The 19,234-nt window shown below is 40.9% G+C and overlaps 2 protein-coding genes across 8 annotated transcripts in view; both read left to right on the forward strand.

The window, feature by feature from the left end:
- Positions 1-32: 32 nt before the first annotated feature.
- On the forward strand, positions 33-14,605 carry RAB2B (RAB2B, member RAS oncogene family). The gene is made up of 8 exons (XM_020893327.2): positions 33-327; positions 550-621; positions 3,049-3,116; positions 6,939-7,021; positions 7,232-7,324; positions 11,536-11,647; positions 12,256-12,324; positions 12,957-14,605. Exons 1-8 carry the CDS (start codon positions 282-284, stop codon positions 13,062-13,064), a joined length of 651 nt encoding a protein of 216 aa, XP_020748986.1. The 5' UTR covers positions 33-281; the 3' UTR covers positions 13,065-14,605.
- Positions 14,606-16,792: 2,187 nt separating this feature from the next.
- The window catches only part of CHD8 (chromodomain helicase DNA binding protein 8), a 63,717-nt gene continuing 61,275 nt past the window's right edge, over positions 16,793-19,234 (forward strand). For 2 of the 7 annotated variants that reach the window (XM_070468881.1, XM_070468885.1), the window contains exon 1: positions 16,796-16,895. The gene's annotated coding sequence lies outside the window, so the exon portion shown is untranslated. Of the gene's footprint in view, positions 16,896-17,795; positions 17,994-19,234 lie in introns of all 7 variants that reach the window. The other 5 variants (XM_070468884.1, XM_070468883.1, XM_070468887.1 and 2 more) reach the window with 5 other exon arrangements.

Below are 19,234 nucleotides of genomic sequence, written 5' to 3' on the forward strand. Positions count from 1 at the left end.
GGCTGTTGCGAGTCAGGCCCGGGAAGGCCGAGCGGACTGAAAAGCTAGCTACCGCCTCCTGGAGCTTGGTGGGATAATGGCATGTAGGAGTGTTAGAGGCGTCCCCGGAGGTGGTATCTGGGTATTACCGTCGCTCCGACCGAAACGGGATTTCGAGGGAGAGCAATAGAGACGTTAACTGGGCTAGAGGGGCCGGAGGTCGATAGATTGAGCGGCTAGAGAGGCCGGAGGTAAGTGGCCGTAGAAGTCGGGCGGACCCGGAATCCAGAGGAAAAGGGACCATGACTTATGCTTATCTCTTCAAGTACATCATCATCGGAGACACAGGTAACCCGCGGGCGACAATCCTCAAGCTGGGGCGGGGATCCGAAACACCCAAATCGGGGCTTGGGGGCGGGGCTCATTTAGTGGGCTGGGCGATTAAGTGAAGCGGGGGCGGGGCGGGCCGCCGGGGGCGGGGCTCGGGGCTCCCCTTCCCCAGTCCTGGACGCCCCGACACTGGTCTGTTCGCGCTGCCTAACTCCTAGCGCACGCGTCGTCTTCTTTCAGGTGTGGGGAAGTCATGTCTCCTCCTGCAGTTTACGGACAAGCGGTTCCAACCTGTCCACGACCTCACAATAGGTAAGCGCATATACCTCTCGTAGAATAGATTATGAAATCTGAATAAGTAGAAAGTTAGCAGCTTTAGTGTTCAGAGTAGAAAAGTTACGTCTCCCTATTTTGGGGTTAGTCCAAAGTTATGCTAAGTGAAGAGTGACTAAATGCTGAGAAATGGGCAGTAGTGTAATGAGGAGTAAGTAATTGAAAGGTGACGATTTAGAGATGACCATGAGGTATGTATTAGTTGCCTAAGGATTTTTTTTAAACCGATGTGATTTGTATGTTTATGTAAAATCCTATGAAAACATACTGTCAATTAAAAAACTCGCCTTACTCTGCGGTAAATTAGTGTGAACCTTATTACTTTTTCAAAGTAATCACTACCGTATAGATTTTGTGTGTGTGTGTTGGAGAGGAGGAAGCAAATGGAAGAGCCACCCCAGACCTAGAATAAAAGGTACATGAAACTGGTAACTTTTGTTTTAAAGAAAAGATATGATAACCATGAGTTTCAAAAACACTCTGGTAATCGTGGTAAATATGAACATCTTCCACAAATTTGTGATATGGGATGACCTATCACAATGGGTTGTTAGTGAATTTTAACAACCCATTCCCCATAATCTCCATAACTCCAACCCAAATAAAGATTATATGTATAAAACTAGTCTTCTTGCCATGCAGATGCAGTTTCAGAATAAAATCCCTAGATCCCATTCTTAATATATCTCCACTTCCAAGACCCACATTATGGAAATCTGAAGTTACTACTGATCCCATAGTACTTATTCAGAGCCAAATAACTAAAGTGGTTAGAAAAGGATTTAGTAGCAACAGGAAAATATTTTTGTAAATGACTATTGTGAACAACCACAATGTGCTAGGTGCTAAGTGATACATTGCTTAACAAGGCAAATGTGCCTACATTGAAAGCTCCAGTGTAGGAGGTGAGGTGAGGCTGGGGGCAGATATCAATGAATAAATTACTATTGCAAAAGGGGATAAGAGGCTGCCACATCTATCAGGAAAAGCTGAAAATGGAAGCATGAGCAGGAACTAGCCAGGCAAAGGGGTTGTGGAGATGAGAGAAAAGTGATCAGGGCAAGAGGGAAGAACAGGTGCAAAGGCTCAGGAATAAGAAATCAGGCTAATTTGGAAAACTGAAAGTAACTTAATATGGCTTGACCATGGAATTTAAAGTGAAGAGTGACAAGAAGTAAGGGTAGAGAACATCTGGGGTGGGGAAGGGGAGAGATGAAGTTTTGACACACCTAAAGGTAATGTGAGCAAGTGACAGGTTTCAATGTAGCCGAATGAAGTGATCAATCAAGTTTCCCCAGAGTCCAATATATGCTCTGTTTCTTTCCAACTTCAGTCTTCTATACCAAGATAAACAAGGCAGTTGGCTATAAAATGTACACAAAATATGAAGGTTTCTTCATAATTAGAGGAAGTTGCATAAAAGGGGACAGAAGCTGTATTTTTTAATTCTTCACCATTGAAACTCCATTCCTCTTGTCCAGAAAGAAAACAAAATTAGTGACTTTTTTTTTTTAGTAACTATCATTATTCTTGATGATGCAGTCTAGAATAGTAAGAAACAATTTTTTAAATCTGCTTATTGACTGTAAAACTTTAGAGATGAGAGACATTCTGGATATATTGTGCCTGGGGCCCCTGAATAGCAGAAGCTAGATTACTGCTGTTTATTACCTGCAGATCAGAATTCCTGGAGTAAAGTACTGTGTAAAGATAGAAAATAGGACAAATTGTTTGACTTAGAATCAAGTATTTTTAATGTACGTGATCGATTTTTAAGTTTTGTCTTGACATTACCTTGACAGAAGTTGAATGCCAGGTAAACCAAAACCTTTATTCAGACTATCTGTTTCCAAACCCCTGTGAGGAATGCTCTTTTCTGATGAACTCTTGGAATTATTGGAGATCTGAAATGTTTCATTCTTGAGAACCTATTCTTAGATAGGTGGTTTTCTAAAAAAAGTTCTAAAATTGCAAAAAGCAAGTATTTATTGTTTCATATAGAGGACTAGAGAGTGACTTTGGGAAAATATTAGGAAATATTTTCAAAAATTTATAAGTTTTTTTAAAAGTTACAAAATTAAACATTTCTTAATCAAATTTAAGCATTAAACAATAATTCTAAAAATTCATTCACTTTTTCTATTTGATTTCTTAATTAATTTTTATCCCTATATATGCTTTTCAGTTATATTCCTGAGGTGGTTGTCACCTAGAACGCAGTTTTTAATTCTAGAAGATAAAACTTTAAGGAGCACAAAATTAATTGGAGCAAATAGGGAACTGTAATGGGCTTAGTGGCACTAAGTGGGGAGGATGAGTCATTAGCACAATGAGGACAAGCATGAACCTTTTGTCACCATGGTTATTCATGAGAATCACATTCTTTCTCTCCGTTTTCACTGACAGGCGTGGAGTTTGGGGCCCGTATGGTCAACATTGATGGAAAACAAATCAAACTTCAAATCTGGGATACGGTAAGAGAAAACAAAAAGACTTTTGTCCCAAATATAACAGTAGAGGCTGATGCAGGGATAAAGGGCTATGACAGAGGAGCTAAGGATGGAGGTCAGAGTTCAGTTCAGTTCAATCACTCAGTCATGTCCAGCTCTTTGCGACCCCATGGACTGCAGCACGCCAGGCCTCCCTGTCCATCACCAACAGCTGGAACCTGCTCAAACTCATGTCCATCGAGTCAGTGATGCCATCCAACCATCTCATCCTTTGTCATCCCCTTCTCCTCTTGCCTTCAATCTTGCCCAGCATCAGGGTCTTTTCCAGTGAGTCAGTTCTTCGCATCAGGTAACAGAAGTATTGGAGCTTTAGCTTTAGCATCAGTCCTTCCAATGAATATTCAGGACTGATTTCCTTTAGGATGGACTGGTTTGATCTCCTAGGAGTCCAAGGGACTCTGAAGAGTCTTCTCCAACACCACAGTTCAAAAGCATCAATTCTTTGGCGCTTAGCTTTCTTTTTTTTTTTTTCCCCCTCCCCTCCCCTCCCCTCCCTCGCGCTTAGCTTTCTTTATAGTCCAACTGCCACATCCATACATGACTACTGGAAAAACCATAGCTTTGACTAGACAGACCTTTATTGGCAAATTAATATCTCTGCTTTTTAACATGCTTTCTAGGTTGGTCATAGCTTTTCTTGCAAGGAGCAAGCGTCTTTTAATTTCATGGCTGCAGTCACCATAAGCAGTAATTTTGAAGCCCAAGAAAATAAAGTCTGTCACTGTTTCCATTGTCTCCCCATCTACTTGCCATGAAGTGATGGGACCGGATGCCATGATCTTAGTTTTTTGAATGTTGAGTTTTAAGCCAGCTTTTTCACTCTCCTCTTTCACTTTTATCAAGAGACTCTTTAGTTCTTCTTATGGCTTTTCTGCCATAAGGGTGGTGGTGTCTGCACATCTGAGGTTATTGATATTTCTCCTGGCAATCTTGATTCCAGCTTGTGCTTCATCCAGCCTGGCATTTTGCATGATGTACTCTGCATATAAGTTAAATAAAAAGGGTGACAGTATACAGCCTTGACATACTCCTTGCCCAATTTGGAACCAGTCCATTGTTCTATGTCTGGTTTTAACTGTTCCTTTTTGACCTGCATACTGAGGTCAGAGGAGGTCAAGTGAAATCAAAGAGACAGGGAAGCTTTTACTTCCATCTGTTACAGTTACAAATTCTGAACGCCACGTCTTTTTGTTTCAAATAACCCAAGTATATATGAGTTTGCTTTGGTAAATATATTGATTAAATAATCCCAAATTCAGGAATTTCCTAGCAGTCCAGTGGTTAGGACTTGGCACTTTCAGTGCAAGGGCAGCATAAGGGTTTGATCCCTGGTCAAGGAACTACTATCCCACAAGTCATGCAGCGTGGCCAAAAAAACCCCAAAAAACTCAGATTCATTTGCATCTTACTTTGGAATGCATTTTGATTCTTAAGAAATGAGCCTATCTGATTTTGTAGGAATGGATACTTTATATATCTTGAAATTATATATAATATGATGCTTCCATTTGCGGGAAATGAGAAAACTTAATTCTCTTTATCTCCATCTTAATTCTTTGCTGCTTCGGACTTTTTTTAAAACAGGAGATGGACAAAGATACCTCAGACTGATGCAGATCAACCCAAATTGAATGGCTTACTCTTTCTAGCTTTTTTTTAAAATATTTATTTTTATTCATTTTTTTGACTGCACCAGCTCTTAGTTGCAGCAGCAGGATCTTTAGTTGCAGTATGTGGGATCTAGTTCCCTGGCCAGGGATCAAACTCTGGCCCCCTGCATTGGGAGCTCAGAGTCTTAGCCACTGGACCACCAGGGAAGTCTCTTTCTAACTTATTGTCTCGCAAACTTTGGTTCAGGAAATTGATTGAGATTAAGAAGTAAAGTGATTTGATTTAAAAAATCATTTGTGATAGTGCATTGGAAGCGTTTTCATTTGCAAAAGTTAAATGCTTCTATTGATTGAACCATCACACAGGCCTCCCTCAGACTTCCCTTTTAGCTCTTGGGAGGACTTGAGGAAGGAGAGGGCTTTCAACCATAGCGGAAGAGGAAAAAAAGTAAGTTAGAAGCCAACCAGGAATCAAATGATTTAAGACATAAAACTATTAGGGAAAAAAAATAAAATTTAAGTGAGCTCTTGGAGGGAAAAAATATGTTTTAGATCTTTAGTGTGGTTAATATTACCAACAAAGTTCTTTAGAATTACTTTTGGATTTTGATGTTCTAACAGGTATGCAATAAGACACTTATGTGACTGTTGTAGTAAGAGATGGTTGTACTGTTGGAAATGTAACCTAAAACTAGTGTACTAGAACAGTCTTCTTACCTTAAATCTGGCTTTAGATTATGTGACATAATGTTTAAGAAAACAGACGTTTTTGCTATGGGGTATTATACTAAGCTCCTAAATTTAAGTTATGGATTTGGTGTTTATAGAATTTTAAACTTTTGGCCAGTTACTGAACTGACCTTTGAGCCTAATTTTTCACATTTGTGTTAATTGTTAGTATCTTATCGTTGGTATATCGTGTAAAAGCTATTTATTTTCCCATGTCCAGATCTTAGTTTCCCTATCTTTAAGAACAATAGTCTCCCATCCTAATCTTTATGTAGGGACAGAAGGATAAGCAATTTCAAGAATGTGAAAACTTTTCTGATAGAATAGAGTCAATGCCCAGGGAATTCATACTTAGATGATTTTGCTTCCTTTGATGAAACCTGTCCTCCCCAAAAACCAAAAACCTATTCCATCAAGAAAGCAAAAGTATCCTGTATATGGGGCATTAGTAAATTGCTCAGTTATAAATAAATCTTTATATCTTGGCCCCACTGGAAATGAAAATAGAGAATAAACTTGAATTTTTTTTAGGACAGCTCTGTCCTGGGCCCTGGACTTCTTTCCCTAGTCATTATTCCTATTTGCTATGACATGGTCCCAGTAAGGGACATCTTGGTAGTCCTGCCTTTGCATATGTGTGTGCTAAGTCACTTCAATCATGTCCAATGCGTTGTGACCCTGTGGACTGTAGACCACCAGGCTCCTCTGTCCATCGGATTCTTCAGGCAGGAATACTGGAGTGGGTTTCCATGCCCTCCTCCAGGGGATCTTCCCAATTCAGGGATCAAACCCACGTCTCTTAAGTCTCTTGCAGTGGCAGAAGGGTTCTTTACCATTAGCACCATCTGGGAAGTCCCGTCCTGCCTTTATCAGTCACTAAAGGTCAGTTAGTATATGCCTAATTTAAGTGCCTTGTATCTAATTTTCCACGTTGATCCATTGGAATGAAACTTCTATTATATAGAGCATTGGCATTCTAAGATAATTTTCTAAGACAAAGGAGTGGAAACAAAAATAGAAACAAAAAACAAAGGTGATATGTTCAGCATCATATGGGACTGAAAAATACTCTGAGTTTCTAGTTCTATTTCCGATTCTCTCCTAGGGGATATTGTGTGGAAATTTCTTTGTCACACTGACTGTAGGGTAAATACATTCAGTGATAGGGAGCCAGGGATGCTAAACATTCAGCAGTTAAATGGACAGTCTCACAGGAAGAACTGACCCACCCAAAATATCAATTGTACTCCCGCTGAAAGATACTGATTTCCTACCTGGACTTCTTCCTGGGCATTCAGGTTTTCTTTTTGCCAATTCTCTTTTCTTAATAGAAGTTCTTTTGTAAAATTAAGTCCTTTGTGTTAGTGTGGCATCTGATCAAGTAACTTCTCTGCAAATAATCTGGTTTTGTTGGGATTTTTTTTTTGTTGCCACATTGATGGAAAAGGCTGGACAAGAATCCTTCCGTTCCATCACCCGTTCCTACTACAGGGGAGCAGCCGGTGCACTACTGGTGTACGACATTACAAGGTGAGTCAGATCTGCTGGGTGAGAGGGAGACTGTTTCCTCTGTTCTCACAATCTTTTTAATCCACTGAATCTAGTAAGAATGCTAAAGAGGAATTGCCTCTTCTAATTTTTCTTTACACATAAAAGTTTCCCCCTTTTCCTATGCATTTGAAATTGCTTTGGCATTTTGAAATGGGCCTCTGACCCACTTTTGAAATTTCTCTGCTGTAGGCGTGAAACCTTCAACCACCTGACCTCATGGTTAGAGGATGCCCGGCAGCACTCTAGTTCCAACATGGTTATCATGCTGATTGGGAATAAGAGGTAAAATTTTATTTGTATAAATAATAAGTACTAGAAGTCGTCTGGTACTCTTTGGATATTGAATCATTTGGGACCTAAACTTTTTTAGTTTAGATTCATTAGTGTCTGAATTTTAAAAAGTTTTTTTATTGTAGTAAAATATATGTAATATAAAGCTTACCATTTTAACCTTTTTTTTTTTTTACATTTTGGCCATTTTTAAGTGTACAGTTCCATGGCATTAAGTAACTTCACATTGTTATACAACCATCACCACCATTTATCTCTAGAACTTATCTTCCCCAACTGAAACTCTTTTCCCATAAACACTAGTTTCACGTTCCCCATCCCACTATTGTTTAGTCGCTAAGTTGTGTCCAACTCTTTGTGACTCTATGGACTGTGGCCTGCCAGACTTCTCTGTGGGATTTTCCAGACAAGAATACTGGAGTGGGTTGCCATTTCCTTCTTCTGGGGATCTTCCCAGCCCAGGGATTGAAACCCGTCTCCTACGCTGCAGGTGGATTCTTTCCCTCTGAGCCATCAGGGGACATCCCCATCCCACTAGCCCCTACCAATCACCATTCTACTTTCTGCCTCTTCTGACTACTTTAGGAATCTTACAATATTTGTCCTCTTGTTCCTGGCTTTTGTTTAGCATAACATCCTCAAGGTTGATATATATTGTAGAGTGTGTCAGATTTTTCTTCTGTTTTAAGGCTAGATAGTAATCCATTGGATGTATTTACCACATTTTCTTTATTATCCATTGATACACACTTCGGTTGCTTCTAACTTTTGGCTGCTGTGAATAATGCTGCTGGTCAGCATGGGTGTACGAAGATCTCCGTGGGTCCCTGCTTTCAGTTCTTTAGGATATATGCCCAGAAGTGGAACTGCTGGATCTTACGGAAATTCTGTTTAATTTTTTGACGTACTGCTGTACTGTTTTCCATAGTGGCCGCACTACTTAACATTACTACTCTCAGTGCACAAGCATTCCAGTTTCTCCACCCTTAGCAACATTTGTTATTCTCAATGAATTTTCTAAGGCACCCATAGGCCAAAAGACATACTTGATAGTTTTGTTATTAAATAGTTAGGTCTAAACAAAACAGCAGGTATTTTTGTCATAGCAACTGAGTGTTTGAAAAACGAAAAACATGAATTAAAAGGAAAAGAATTCCTTATTTCATTCTTAAGTAACCGTAATTACTTGCTAATGACCTGTATATGCCTATCAGGCACAGCACAGCCTGTCAAACCCTGGAGTTAATATTGGACACTTACCACTCTCTTTTCTGTTGCAAATTGATTTTTGTGCAGTGTTTGCTTTTTGTCACAGCAGCTGCCAAGAATGCAGCCTCACAAAGAGGTATAAATGTTGAATCTGTCATGATCTGATTTTGACACTGCCAATTATATTAAGCTTGTATTTATGTGGGGGCTTCTCTGGTGGCTCAGTGGTAAAGAATCCGCCTGCCAGTGCAGGAGACATGGGTTCTATCCCTGGGTTGGGAGATACCCTGGAGAAGGAAATGGCAACCCCCTTCAGTGTTCTTGCCTGGGAAATCCCATGAACAGAGGGGCCTAGCAGGCTACAGTCCATGGGGTCACAAAAGGGTCGGATATGATTTAGCGACTGAACGACAACAATTTATGTGGTGTTCTGATGTGGAGTGTTGCCGTGTTTCCCTTGAGCATTTAAAATAACCTGTGGCACCTAGAACTGTGGCCACAGACTGATTATACTCATTGGTTCAGCCAATTTGTGAAAAACCTTAACTACATCCTAGATATTATGCTAGACCCTGAGTGGGCAAGGTGAAAACAAAATCCTGCCCTCATTCCCACGGAGCTCACAGTCTAGTGGGGACATAGATATTAAATATAAAATGATTTGTGTCTGTTTACAAATTATGATAAATGCAGTGAAGGGGAAAAAAGGGCACTATAAAAAAGAGTACCAGGATACTCATTTATTTTTTATAATTTTATTTGGGCTTCCCTGGTGACTCAGATGGGAAAGAATCTGCCTGTGATGCAGGAGGCCAGGGTTCGATCCCAGGGCTGGGAAGATCCCCTGAAGGGATTGGCTACTCACTCCAGTGTTCTTGCTTAGAGAATCCCATGAACAAAGGAGCCTGGGATCTTAGTTGCTGCTTGTGGGCTTTCTCTAGTTTTGGAGAGCGGGAGCTACTCACTAGTTGCAGTGTTGAGGCTTCTGGATGTTGTGACTTCTCTTGTTGCAGAGCACAGGCTCTAAGGCATGCAGGCTTCAGTAGTTGTGGCAGATGAACTCAGTAGTTGTGGTACACCGGCTTAGCTGCTCTGCTCTGAGGCATATGGGATCTTCCCAGACACTGGACCACCGGGAAAGCCCCAGGGTACTTACTTTTGATTTAGAGTTGTAATTTAAACTGGACTCTGAAGGATGGGCAAGAGTTCACAGGGCAAAGAGTTTTTAAAAAGGTGTCAAATAGGGGTAAGAAACTCTGTGAAAGCTTTAAACTGGGAAGAAGCTTGATAAGTTTATAATGTTGAAAGAAACCTGGTGTGGTTAGACTAAATCAAAGGGGAATGGTACAAGATGAGGTTGGAAAAGAAGGCGGGGGCCAGATGTCATGGCACTTACAGACCTGAGTGAGGAGTCTGGATTTTATTCTAATCACTGTAGGAAGCATTTAAGAGTTTTAAGCAGAGAAGTAGCATGATCAGTGGAGAAGGAGATGGCAACCCACTCCAGTGTTCTTGCCTGGAGAATCCTGTGGACAGAGGAGCCTGGTGGGCTGCTGTCCATAGGGTCGCATAGAGTCGGACATAACTGAAATGACTTAGCATGCATGCATGCGTTGGAGAAGGAAATAGCAGCCCACTCCAGTATTCTTGCCTGGAGAATCCCAGAGATGGAGGAACCTGGTGGGCTGCCGTCTGTGGGGTCGCACAGGGTCGGACACGACTGAAGCGATGTAGCAGCAGCAGCTTGATTGGATTTTTAAAAGATCTGGAGGGGAGCAAGGGTTGATGTGGATCTCAGCTGCGGCAGTCCAAGTGAGAAAGCGGTGTATTGGACTAGGTCAGTGACACTGGAGAGAGAGAGAAAGGATAATTGTAAGGTACATTTTGGAAGTACTTCGCTTTGGGGTGAATTGGGTATTTGGTGTGAAGGAAAAAATGTTAATAATAACCTTGGTTTTTGGCTTGTGCCATTTATGTAGATGTGGAAGTGTAGGACAGAGTCAGTTTGGGGGGAAAAGATGATGTTTCATTTTGATGTACATCTGAGGTGCCTTTTACACATAAGTAGAAATGAACAAGCAAATGGACAAACAGATCTGGAACTTAGAGGTATGTCTGGGTTACACGTTCAGATTTAAGACTGTTGGCATTTCGGGTTAGTTCTTCCTTGGTCTGCACACAGCTCATGAAAAATAAGCATACGTTTTGCAGATTTGTTGTTCTCTAGTGGACTTACTCTTGGATTTTTTCTTTTCATGGTGAAAAACCGGAATCTTCCCAAATGAAAATTTCCGGTTTGAAAAATGAAAATCGGACAGTTCACCATAATCTTATTCCGCATCCTTTTATCCTGTTTCATAAAGTCTTTCCATGCCACTTTATTCTTTCTCAGTCCTTGGCTCTGTCCTCAGTATCACCTAATTTTGTCCATATCATTTTCTCTGAATCCTTCATTTCCCTGGTGTCAGGCTGCTGTTTATTATACATGTTAATAATGATACTAGTGAGTTAAGGCAACTGGGTTCTCCCTATTCCTTGTTGTCTCTCTTCTTGTGGCTTGATTCCAGTAATGAGGAAGACACTTATCACTATGTGGCGTGACATCCATGACTTTTCTACTTCCCAGTAACTGGAATTTCCCTTTCCTCTTCTTTCCTTTGGTTTAACTGGATCTCCTTCAAAAAAGAAGAATACAGCATAGACCTTGAGAAACTATGGGGCTTGCCTAACCTTTTCTAAACCCTTTTCTCTGTAATAAGAGATAAGGCATTATCCTCAACTGTGCAGCTGCTGTCAAGAATCTGATCTGAAGAATATTTTCCCAGAGGCTACAGAGATCAGTAACCATGTACAAGAGGACACCATTCAGGATCTGCATTCTTTATGGATTAACTGGCAGTTGAAACAGCTGTGGGATTCTTTTAGAATAAATTTCTTCTTTCACTTGGACCTTTTTTTAGTTTTCTCCCCAATTAATGATTAATCTCTTGCAGTGACTTAGAGTCTCGTAGGGATGTGAAGAGAGAAGAAGGAGAAGCCTTTGCTCGGGAACATGGACTTATATTCATGGAAACTTCAGCCAAAACCGCCTGCAATGTTGAGGAGGTACTATTTGGGAAAAAGTAGGGAAAGCTTTTCAGAGATTACACCGTATCTTTGTCCCTCCCCACCCACCCCCGAATTCTCCTCCCCTTAAAACATGGGTAAGAAAAGGATGTCTTGTGGTCATAGTGACCATGTATCTCCCTTTAAGGGAATTGTTCCATTTGTTTTTCCTTGATTCCTAAGGCTTTACTTTTATATTAAGTAACATTACCTGGTAAATGTGGATTGACACTACTGTTATTTGTAAATCATCTTAGTTGGAGGAACTAATGAATTCCATCTTAGTCATTCCTAAGTCTGGTGTTAAATCTGTCTAAGTAACTGACTCAGAAGAGTGCATGTTTGTTTTTTTTGCAGAGTGTGCCAATCTGGGAACCCTAGGTACATCTTGTGTCAGTACCACAATACCATAGAATCCCTTTTTTCTATTTGAAATTGTTTGGAATGGCTTTTACAGGGCCTTTGGAGGACCTTTTGTATTTTTACTCAATTCTCCTAATGGTTCCCAATTCACCTTTGAAATCTAAATAGGAATAATATTTGTATTCTCTTTTCCTAATTTCTTTACCTAAACTTGAGCCTAATACTATGATTTATGTCTCCTTCAGGCCTTCATTAACACAGCCAAAGAAATATATAGGAAGATCCAGCAGGGTTTATTTGATGTCCACAATGAGGTAAGATAGGGTGAGGGGATGACAATTAATTTTGCTTTGTTTTAAACAGGACAGGATGCTTCCTAGAATATAAGCACTTCCTGTCTAATATGATACTATATGAAGCTATATGAACTGGCATAGCTTGTCTGTATTTTTCTCAAGTCTGAGACCCAGACTGCTTAAAGAGATTATTAATTGCCGATCTAAAAGGTTTATACATTATGGGAGGTTTTCTTCTCAACCTCAGGTTTTTACTATTCCAAAGCATGGGGGAGGTGTGATTCTTAATTGTTTAGCTTGTCATTTCTATAAAGCACATTTGGGGGGAAAAATGAATTATATGCTGCCACTTCTGTTTTACTTACTCTTAATCACATCCTGATTGTGCACATAGCTATGAAACTTAAGTGTAACAGTCACTTTTAAAATGGGCACAGAGGCCACTTCCAGTGATCTATAATGCCACAGCTGGTCATCTTATCTTCACCATCACAGATTATTGTTCCACAGCAGTCTGGCTAAGGCGCATGGTTACCTGCCAAGGCCATACCTGCTTCTAGATACTGTAATTAATGATTTCTCCTTTTATCCCTCTTTCTCCCACTTACTTTCACACTGAGGTGGGAACTATTGCCTCTTTTCTCTCACAGGCAAATGGCATCAAGATTGGACCCCAGCAGTGTATTTCAACCTCAGTGGGATCCAGTGCTTCCCAGCGGGGCTCTCATGACATGGGGGCTGACTCTGGCTGCTGCTAAACAACTGGCCTGGACTCTTTTTTTTCCTTCCTGGAACAGCTTCAGATCAATAGGCTTAAAGAAAGAGGTCTTACATGCTTTGGCTGGGAAAAGCCTCTTTTCAAGGTGTGATGTTTTGCCTTTCCACTTAAAGATCAGGGGAGAATTTGGGCCCTTATCGACCTGTCCTTCTTCAGGGACGTGAGCATTCCCTATAGATTAGGGCTCTTCTCATCCTGTTCTAATTTGTAAAATGTTAGGATCAAAGCTGATTGTCATGGTAGTTCAAAAATAAATTCTTTTATAAGCAGACACAATCTACTCCCCACCAAGAATTAGTAACAAAGGTCTAGGACGTTCTGCTTGAGCCCTTGAGGTGACTGGGATCTGCTGTCCTTTGGGTTTTAGGTCCTCAGTCTAGGGACTTCACTGAGGTTTTTCACTTGTCACTACATAAGAATTGTTGCAGAAGGCAGTTCCTTCTACTTGAACTGCTCAGGGATGATGAACACTTCTCCACCATCCCATTTCTAGTTTCTCTATTTCAGAGTAACTACAAAACTTCTGAGAGTAGTAGAGTTGTTCCTGGACCTGTGGCCACTTACTGTCATTACCTAGAGAAAGCATCTTTCCCTGTTTGTTTTGTTTTAGGGACCAGACCTAACATTGGTAAGTCAGTCTTTCACCAAATAGACTCCTACTGTTTTATTCCACTCACTTCTTAAGGAGACCTATTTAGACTTTCTGTCAAGCTAATCTGCCTTCAGTACATGACATATTTGCTTCCACTCCTACGCCTTTGCACATGCCCTATGATACACTACTGTTATACTCAAAGTCCACATTTTTTTCCTTTGGAAAAGCCTTCTTTGACTGACCTAGGGACTTCTGAACAATTATTGACACAGTACCTTTTAGTTTTCATATATTGTTTATTCATATGTATATTTATTTGTATTTATGTTACTTTGTAAATATGTTTTATAGTAGCCTTGTGTTTGGAACCTGTCTCCCCATATAGGCTGTAAGCTCCTTGAGAGCAGGAACCCCTGGTATCCTTTTATTTTTGTAAACCACTTCCTCCACCATTCCTTCACAGTGCCTAGTGCTACTCGTGTGACCACTAAATTTGACTGACAAAGACTTGGAACAGGTTTATTTTAGGCTGCAGAGGAAACAAAAAGCCTTACAGTCATCTCTTTGTAATTCTATCTCAGTCTCTTCCATCTGCTTACCCTGAATTCTTTATTGCTCTACTCCTTCTCCTCTCTCTCCTTTCCCTGGCTCTTTGCCTCTATTCCATGCAGCATACAATAAAGCTGCCTGCTTCCAAGCAGTCAAATAAGTGGATACTTCTCCATTTGAAGAGCATACAATACTATCCTAGTCAAGTCTGTCTTTGCTGTACTTATCATGCAGCCTTCTGGGTCAGTTGCTATACTGATGTCTCATTTTCTTCCACAGCACTGCGGTCTTGTGAATTTTTTTCTTTTTTTTTTTTTTTTTGGTTGTCGATAAATTGTTTCATTATTAAATATATGCATGTATCCAAGCTGCTCACATTTCATGTGTCATTTCTGATTGTACCCCAAACATAAGTAGATGCTCTTATTCTAGGGAATTGTATCAAAGGTATTGGAGGAAGCCTTCTTGAGATACATTCATTTTATACTGGATTCTGCCCCCAGTAGCAGTAGTATTAGTTACACTGTACCACAGGAAGTTGGAAGGCGTATGGAGTACTGCTTTGATTAAGGTTTGGTTTGGTTTGGTTTTTAAAAACTCCTACCTCATTCGAAAAGGATTAAGGCTGTTGAATTTGGCTGGTCTGCTCATACCAGAGACAGAATTAAAGTAAATAAAACTTTATGGATTCTGTACAGGAGTTTTCCTCTATCAGTCAAAGAAACCTTTAGTGATCAGGACGAATCAGAACATTGATCAGACATAGCATTCTGTCTAGAGCTGCTGCTTTTGGAGTGTATCTTTTTTTTTTTTTAACATGGTAAACAAATGGAGTATCTCTTGAATTGATAATCCCATATTATCCAAACACCACTCATAACCTTCTTTACTCAGGTATTTCATCAGTTTTAAGCATAAGAAATGAGAGTATCTGGGCAAATTCATGACCTTTGTTGATCACTGCTGATCTTCTGAAATGGTCATGAAGAGTTTCAGAAAATGCATCTCCCACCCCCATGTGAAGAATACTGGTTATAAGATAATGAGTGTTGGTTGATTTTTGAAGCCCAGGACCCTTGGAAATCATACTACTTATAGCAGTCTAAGTCATTACTATTTATAGGTCATTGCATATGGCAGGGATACCCATTCCCCTTTCTGTCTGTTCTTAATAACTGGTTCCTTTGATAGCAGGTTTATTTTGAAACAAATAAGCAGAAGGATAATAGGTTCTCATTCTAAAAACTATAATGAAGGTCATATCTGTACATGCATTTACACATTGTTCTGGTAAGCCCTAATACTAATATCAAATTTGATATAAGGACAGTGGTAGCCAAGGAAGAATTTGGCCAACAGATTTTGTTCAATATACAGAGAAATGTACTTGGCCAAATCTTCTGTGATAAAATGTTGACTCACATGACTCCTTAAGGTCTCTGAGCTCCTACTATGTGTGACCATGCAAATGTTACTTCTTGAGAAATTCCTTTAATGATAGGGAAAGACACCCTTCACTCAGGATTTCCAAAATATTAAAAACTTCCTGTAGCAAGTTTTAATAGCAGTAAACTAGAAAACATGGGTAAATCTTTCTCATTGAGGGTAAGAGAATTTCACCTACTGTAAAATTATTTCTATAACAACTTACTCAATCATTATCGTTAGGAAATTACTCTGCAGTCAATATTTCTAAGGCAGTCTCTTAATGCCCTCCTTGCATATAATTTCTCCTCTAAGACTTACATCGTTTGCTCTATCCATATTCACAAGTAGTTTGGGTCTATTGATGAATTTAGACCTTTTTTTTTTTAAGTTGAAATTCTTTCCTTAATTCTGTTCGTTTCCAACTGACTAGCAGTACTCTGTACTGTCAGTCAGAACACCGGAAAACTTGCGAGCGAGACATAAGGATTAGAAGCATCTAGAATAGATGCATAACCTATGCTGATGTTATGCTGATATCCTGAGGATTGAGAAATCTCTAAAGAATTATCCCGGGAACTTAGAAAATCCACTCACTTCAAGAATTAATTTTTGCTTCACTCGTATGAGAGAGGGTGGGGGTTGCCACTAGGCACACTCAGCATTATTCCAGGTTTCCTCCCCATCGTGACTGAGGGGTACTCTGATTACGTAAAGGAGAGTACGTTTGGGCTGAACCTAAGCAGTCGGACAGGACGCCGTAAAGGGCTTTAGATTCTTTAAGCATTCCTTCCTCCTCCCGGCCCTAAAGGCACCAGCCCGATCCAAGATGGCTTCCCAGAAACAGGTAACTAAATGTTTTAGTTTAGAGCGCCCCCAATGGCGGGGGTCAAGAAAAGAAACATTCGGAGAGATCCGAAAGCCAGTGAACGGAGAGCGGTCAGAGACAAGGTACCGCCAGATTTTATTTTCAATCAGGCATATGTGTGGTTGCCTCGGCCTTTTAGGACCTCCCATCCTCAAGAGACTTCCTGGATGGAGCTCATATTACCCTGCTGGAAGAGGCGGGGCGTCGGCCCTGCCATTGGCGTGTGGGAGCGTAGGTGGGCGGAGCAAGGGAGCATGGACTACTAGCAAGCTAGATTGAGGCGAGGGCTGGCCATGCTCCGCCGGAAGGCGCCTTGTTCTCCGAAAGGGTGAGTTGAAACGCTGGCTGGAAAGGAAGCGCCGGGACTTGTTCAGGTAGGCTTTTAAGCACACGCCCGCCGCTCAGTGCTGGTCCAAGAGTCTTTGCAAAAGCTGAGGCTCTTAGATTGGTTTTCATAACTCATCCTCCTCCTCGCTCCCCCGCCCTCTGTCCTTCCCTCAGTTGTGCGGGATCAGGTGCTGGGTGATGCTCCGGACTGAACCATTCTCCTTTGTGAGAGGCCGGGGGAGAGGGCGGCTGCCGGCCCGCGGGGCCCGAACCGGGCTGATCCGCGAACGCGGCTGCCCCGGCCCCTGTGAAGTTTTTAGGCCTTGCCATTGCATTACTGGGATCGTGTAGATTTGAGGCAGATCCGTTTTCTCTTTGCCCCTTCAGAGGGAAGACTCCCCGGCTCCGTTTGGTTACTCCACACTTTGGACTCAGAAGTGGGAGTTTGAGGTTTTGGGTTTGTTTTTTTTTTTAGCAATAAAGGTGGTTAGGAGAGCATGAGGTGAGCATGTGCGATTGTTTTACATTATTAGGTGTAATTTCTGTGGATCTTTGGGAGAGCGGAGCATGCTTTTGGACAGTGTTTAGAGGTGATGGGAAGAGAGGAGCTCAAGCTTTGCATCTCCATTGACAGGTCCGCAGAGCTCACTGGTTTTCTGTTGCATTATGTAAACTCTTAAGTGGCAGAAGACCCCTCCCCCTTCCTCGGAGCGAAAGCAGTTTCTTTATTTACCTGTCTCCAGTGTCGCAGGAAATTTGCCTGCCTTTGCGGCAGCTGTGCAAATGCAGCAGCTCTTACCTTTTAAGGGGCAGTCCTAAATGATTAAGGTCTTCAAGGAAGAAGTGAATAGTGGTATATAGATGTTTGGTGGACCAATCTCTTCAGTGACTGAGAACCGTGAGCCAGAAGTGGAAGACTTAGAACTTGATGTCTTTTTCTTTTAAAGAATAGACATAGTGGAATGCCCCAAACACGAGAGGAGCTGCGTTTTCTGTCTACTGCATCCTACCATCGCCCTAGCATCCACAGCTTGTTTACTCTTCATGTTGTTCTGAACCTATCAGTTCAGCCGGAGATTCTCTGCCTGTTATCCTTAGCATCAGGTGAGGTCCTATCCACTGTGGGGCACTTTAGGTTCTTGAAGGTGAGTTTGTGATTTGAATAATATTCTCTTGTTAGTCCATTAGATATGTCTTCTGCTTAGTAATTTCTTTTGTATTGATCAACAAATAGGTTTCAGAACAAACTGTGGTCCACCTCTTAGGGCGAGAACATGGGAAGTTTCTCATTGCAAATATTTTGGATTATCCCACCCCTTAAAGGAAAAGAAGAGTTATGATAAGGAAAACAACCTTTTTCATTTAAAGAGACAGGTAGTAAGAGTGGTATGCCAGTGGGTCTGCAAGGCAAAATGAAGGACGTTGGCCAAAGAGAACGTACGTGTGTGTAAAGACAGGCTTCGGGGAAGGTTTCAAACTGCAGTAGCAAAGGAATGATGGATTAGGATAAGTGATTTGATGAAACAGTGCATGGTTAGTGACACATAGTTCTTGTTCTCCTCATGTTTGATCTATCCTGTGCCTCTGGCCTTTTGAGTATGTCCGTTCCCAAATTGACAAAATCCATTTAGACATGGATAGAAATGATAGAAATAGAAATCTGCTGAGCTGGTTGTGAATCACCAGGAAACACAGATCTTGTATTTCCTGGGACAGTCTTCTCTGCAGCACCCGCTGGGTGATGGGGTGAAAGAATCTTGGTATTGTGATAACCACCACTGCAGAGTTTTGGTTGTAACAGGAAAAATTCACCACTTATTATTAGAAGGGTCAAGTTTCTGGTAGGTAAGGTAGGATGGTGAAGGGAATTGATCTTTAAAAGAAACCAGTGTACATGTCTCCTTTGAAAAGGGTGAGGTTTTTCTGGGCAAAACTAACACTTTAGTAATTTGTGGGTTTCAAGCTCTGTACTTGTTTTTGAAAGAATGAGATTTGATATTCGTTCAGATGAATGCTAAATGCTTTGAAGATACTGTTTGTCTACAGTCCTGCAAGGGTTAAGCTATCTCTGAGCTTACGTTTAACCTAATATCTGAAGGATAAACAAGACAATATTGTTCTGGACCCTCCACCCTCAGCCTTAGAAGTGACTCCACTTCTGGAGTTGTATTTGAACTAGTCCCTGATCCACAGGTCTTTGCTTGACCTATCCTTGCACCTACTATAACCAACTTAGTATTTACTCTTTTACTTTTAGTATTCGATTCGTTGGTAAACTATCATTTCAGATCCTACTCATCTTCTCTTTAATTAATTGTTCTTTTTCTCACAGAGCGAATGGTCTTCCTTTCATCCTTCTGTTATATATATATATATATATATATAT

Source organism: Odocoileus virginianus, chromosome 6 (assembly GCF_023699985.2).
Source record: "Odocoileus virginianus isolate 20LAN1187 ecotype Illinois chromosome 6, Ovbor_1.2, whole genome shotgun sequence".
Lineage (NCBI taxonomy): Eukaryota > Metazoa > Chordata > Mammalia > Artiodactyla > Cervidae > Odocoileus > Odocoileus virginianus.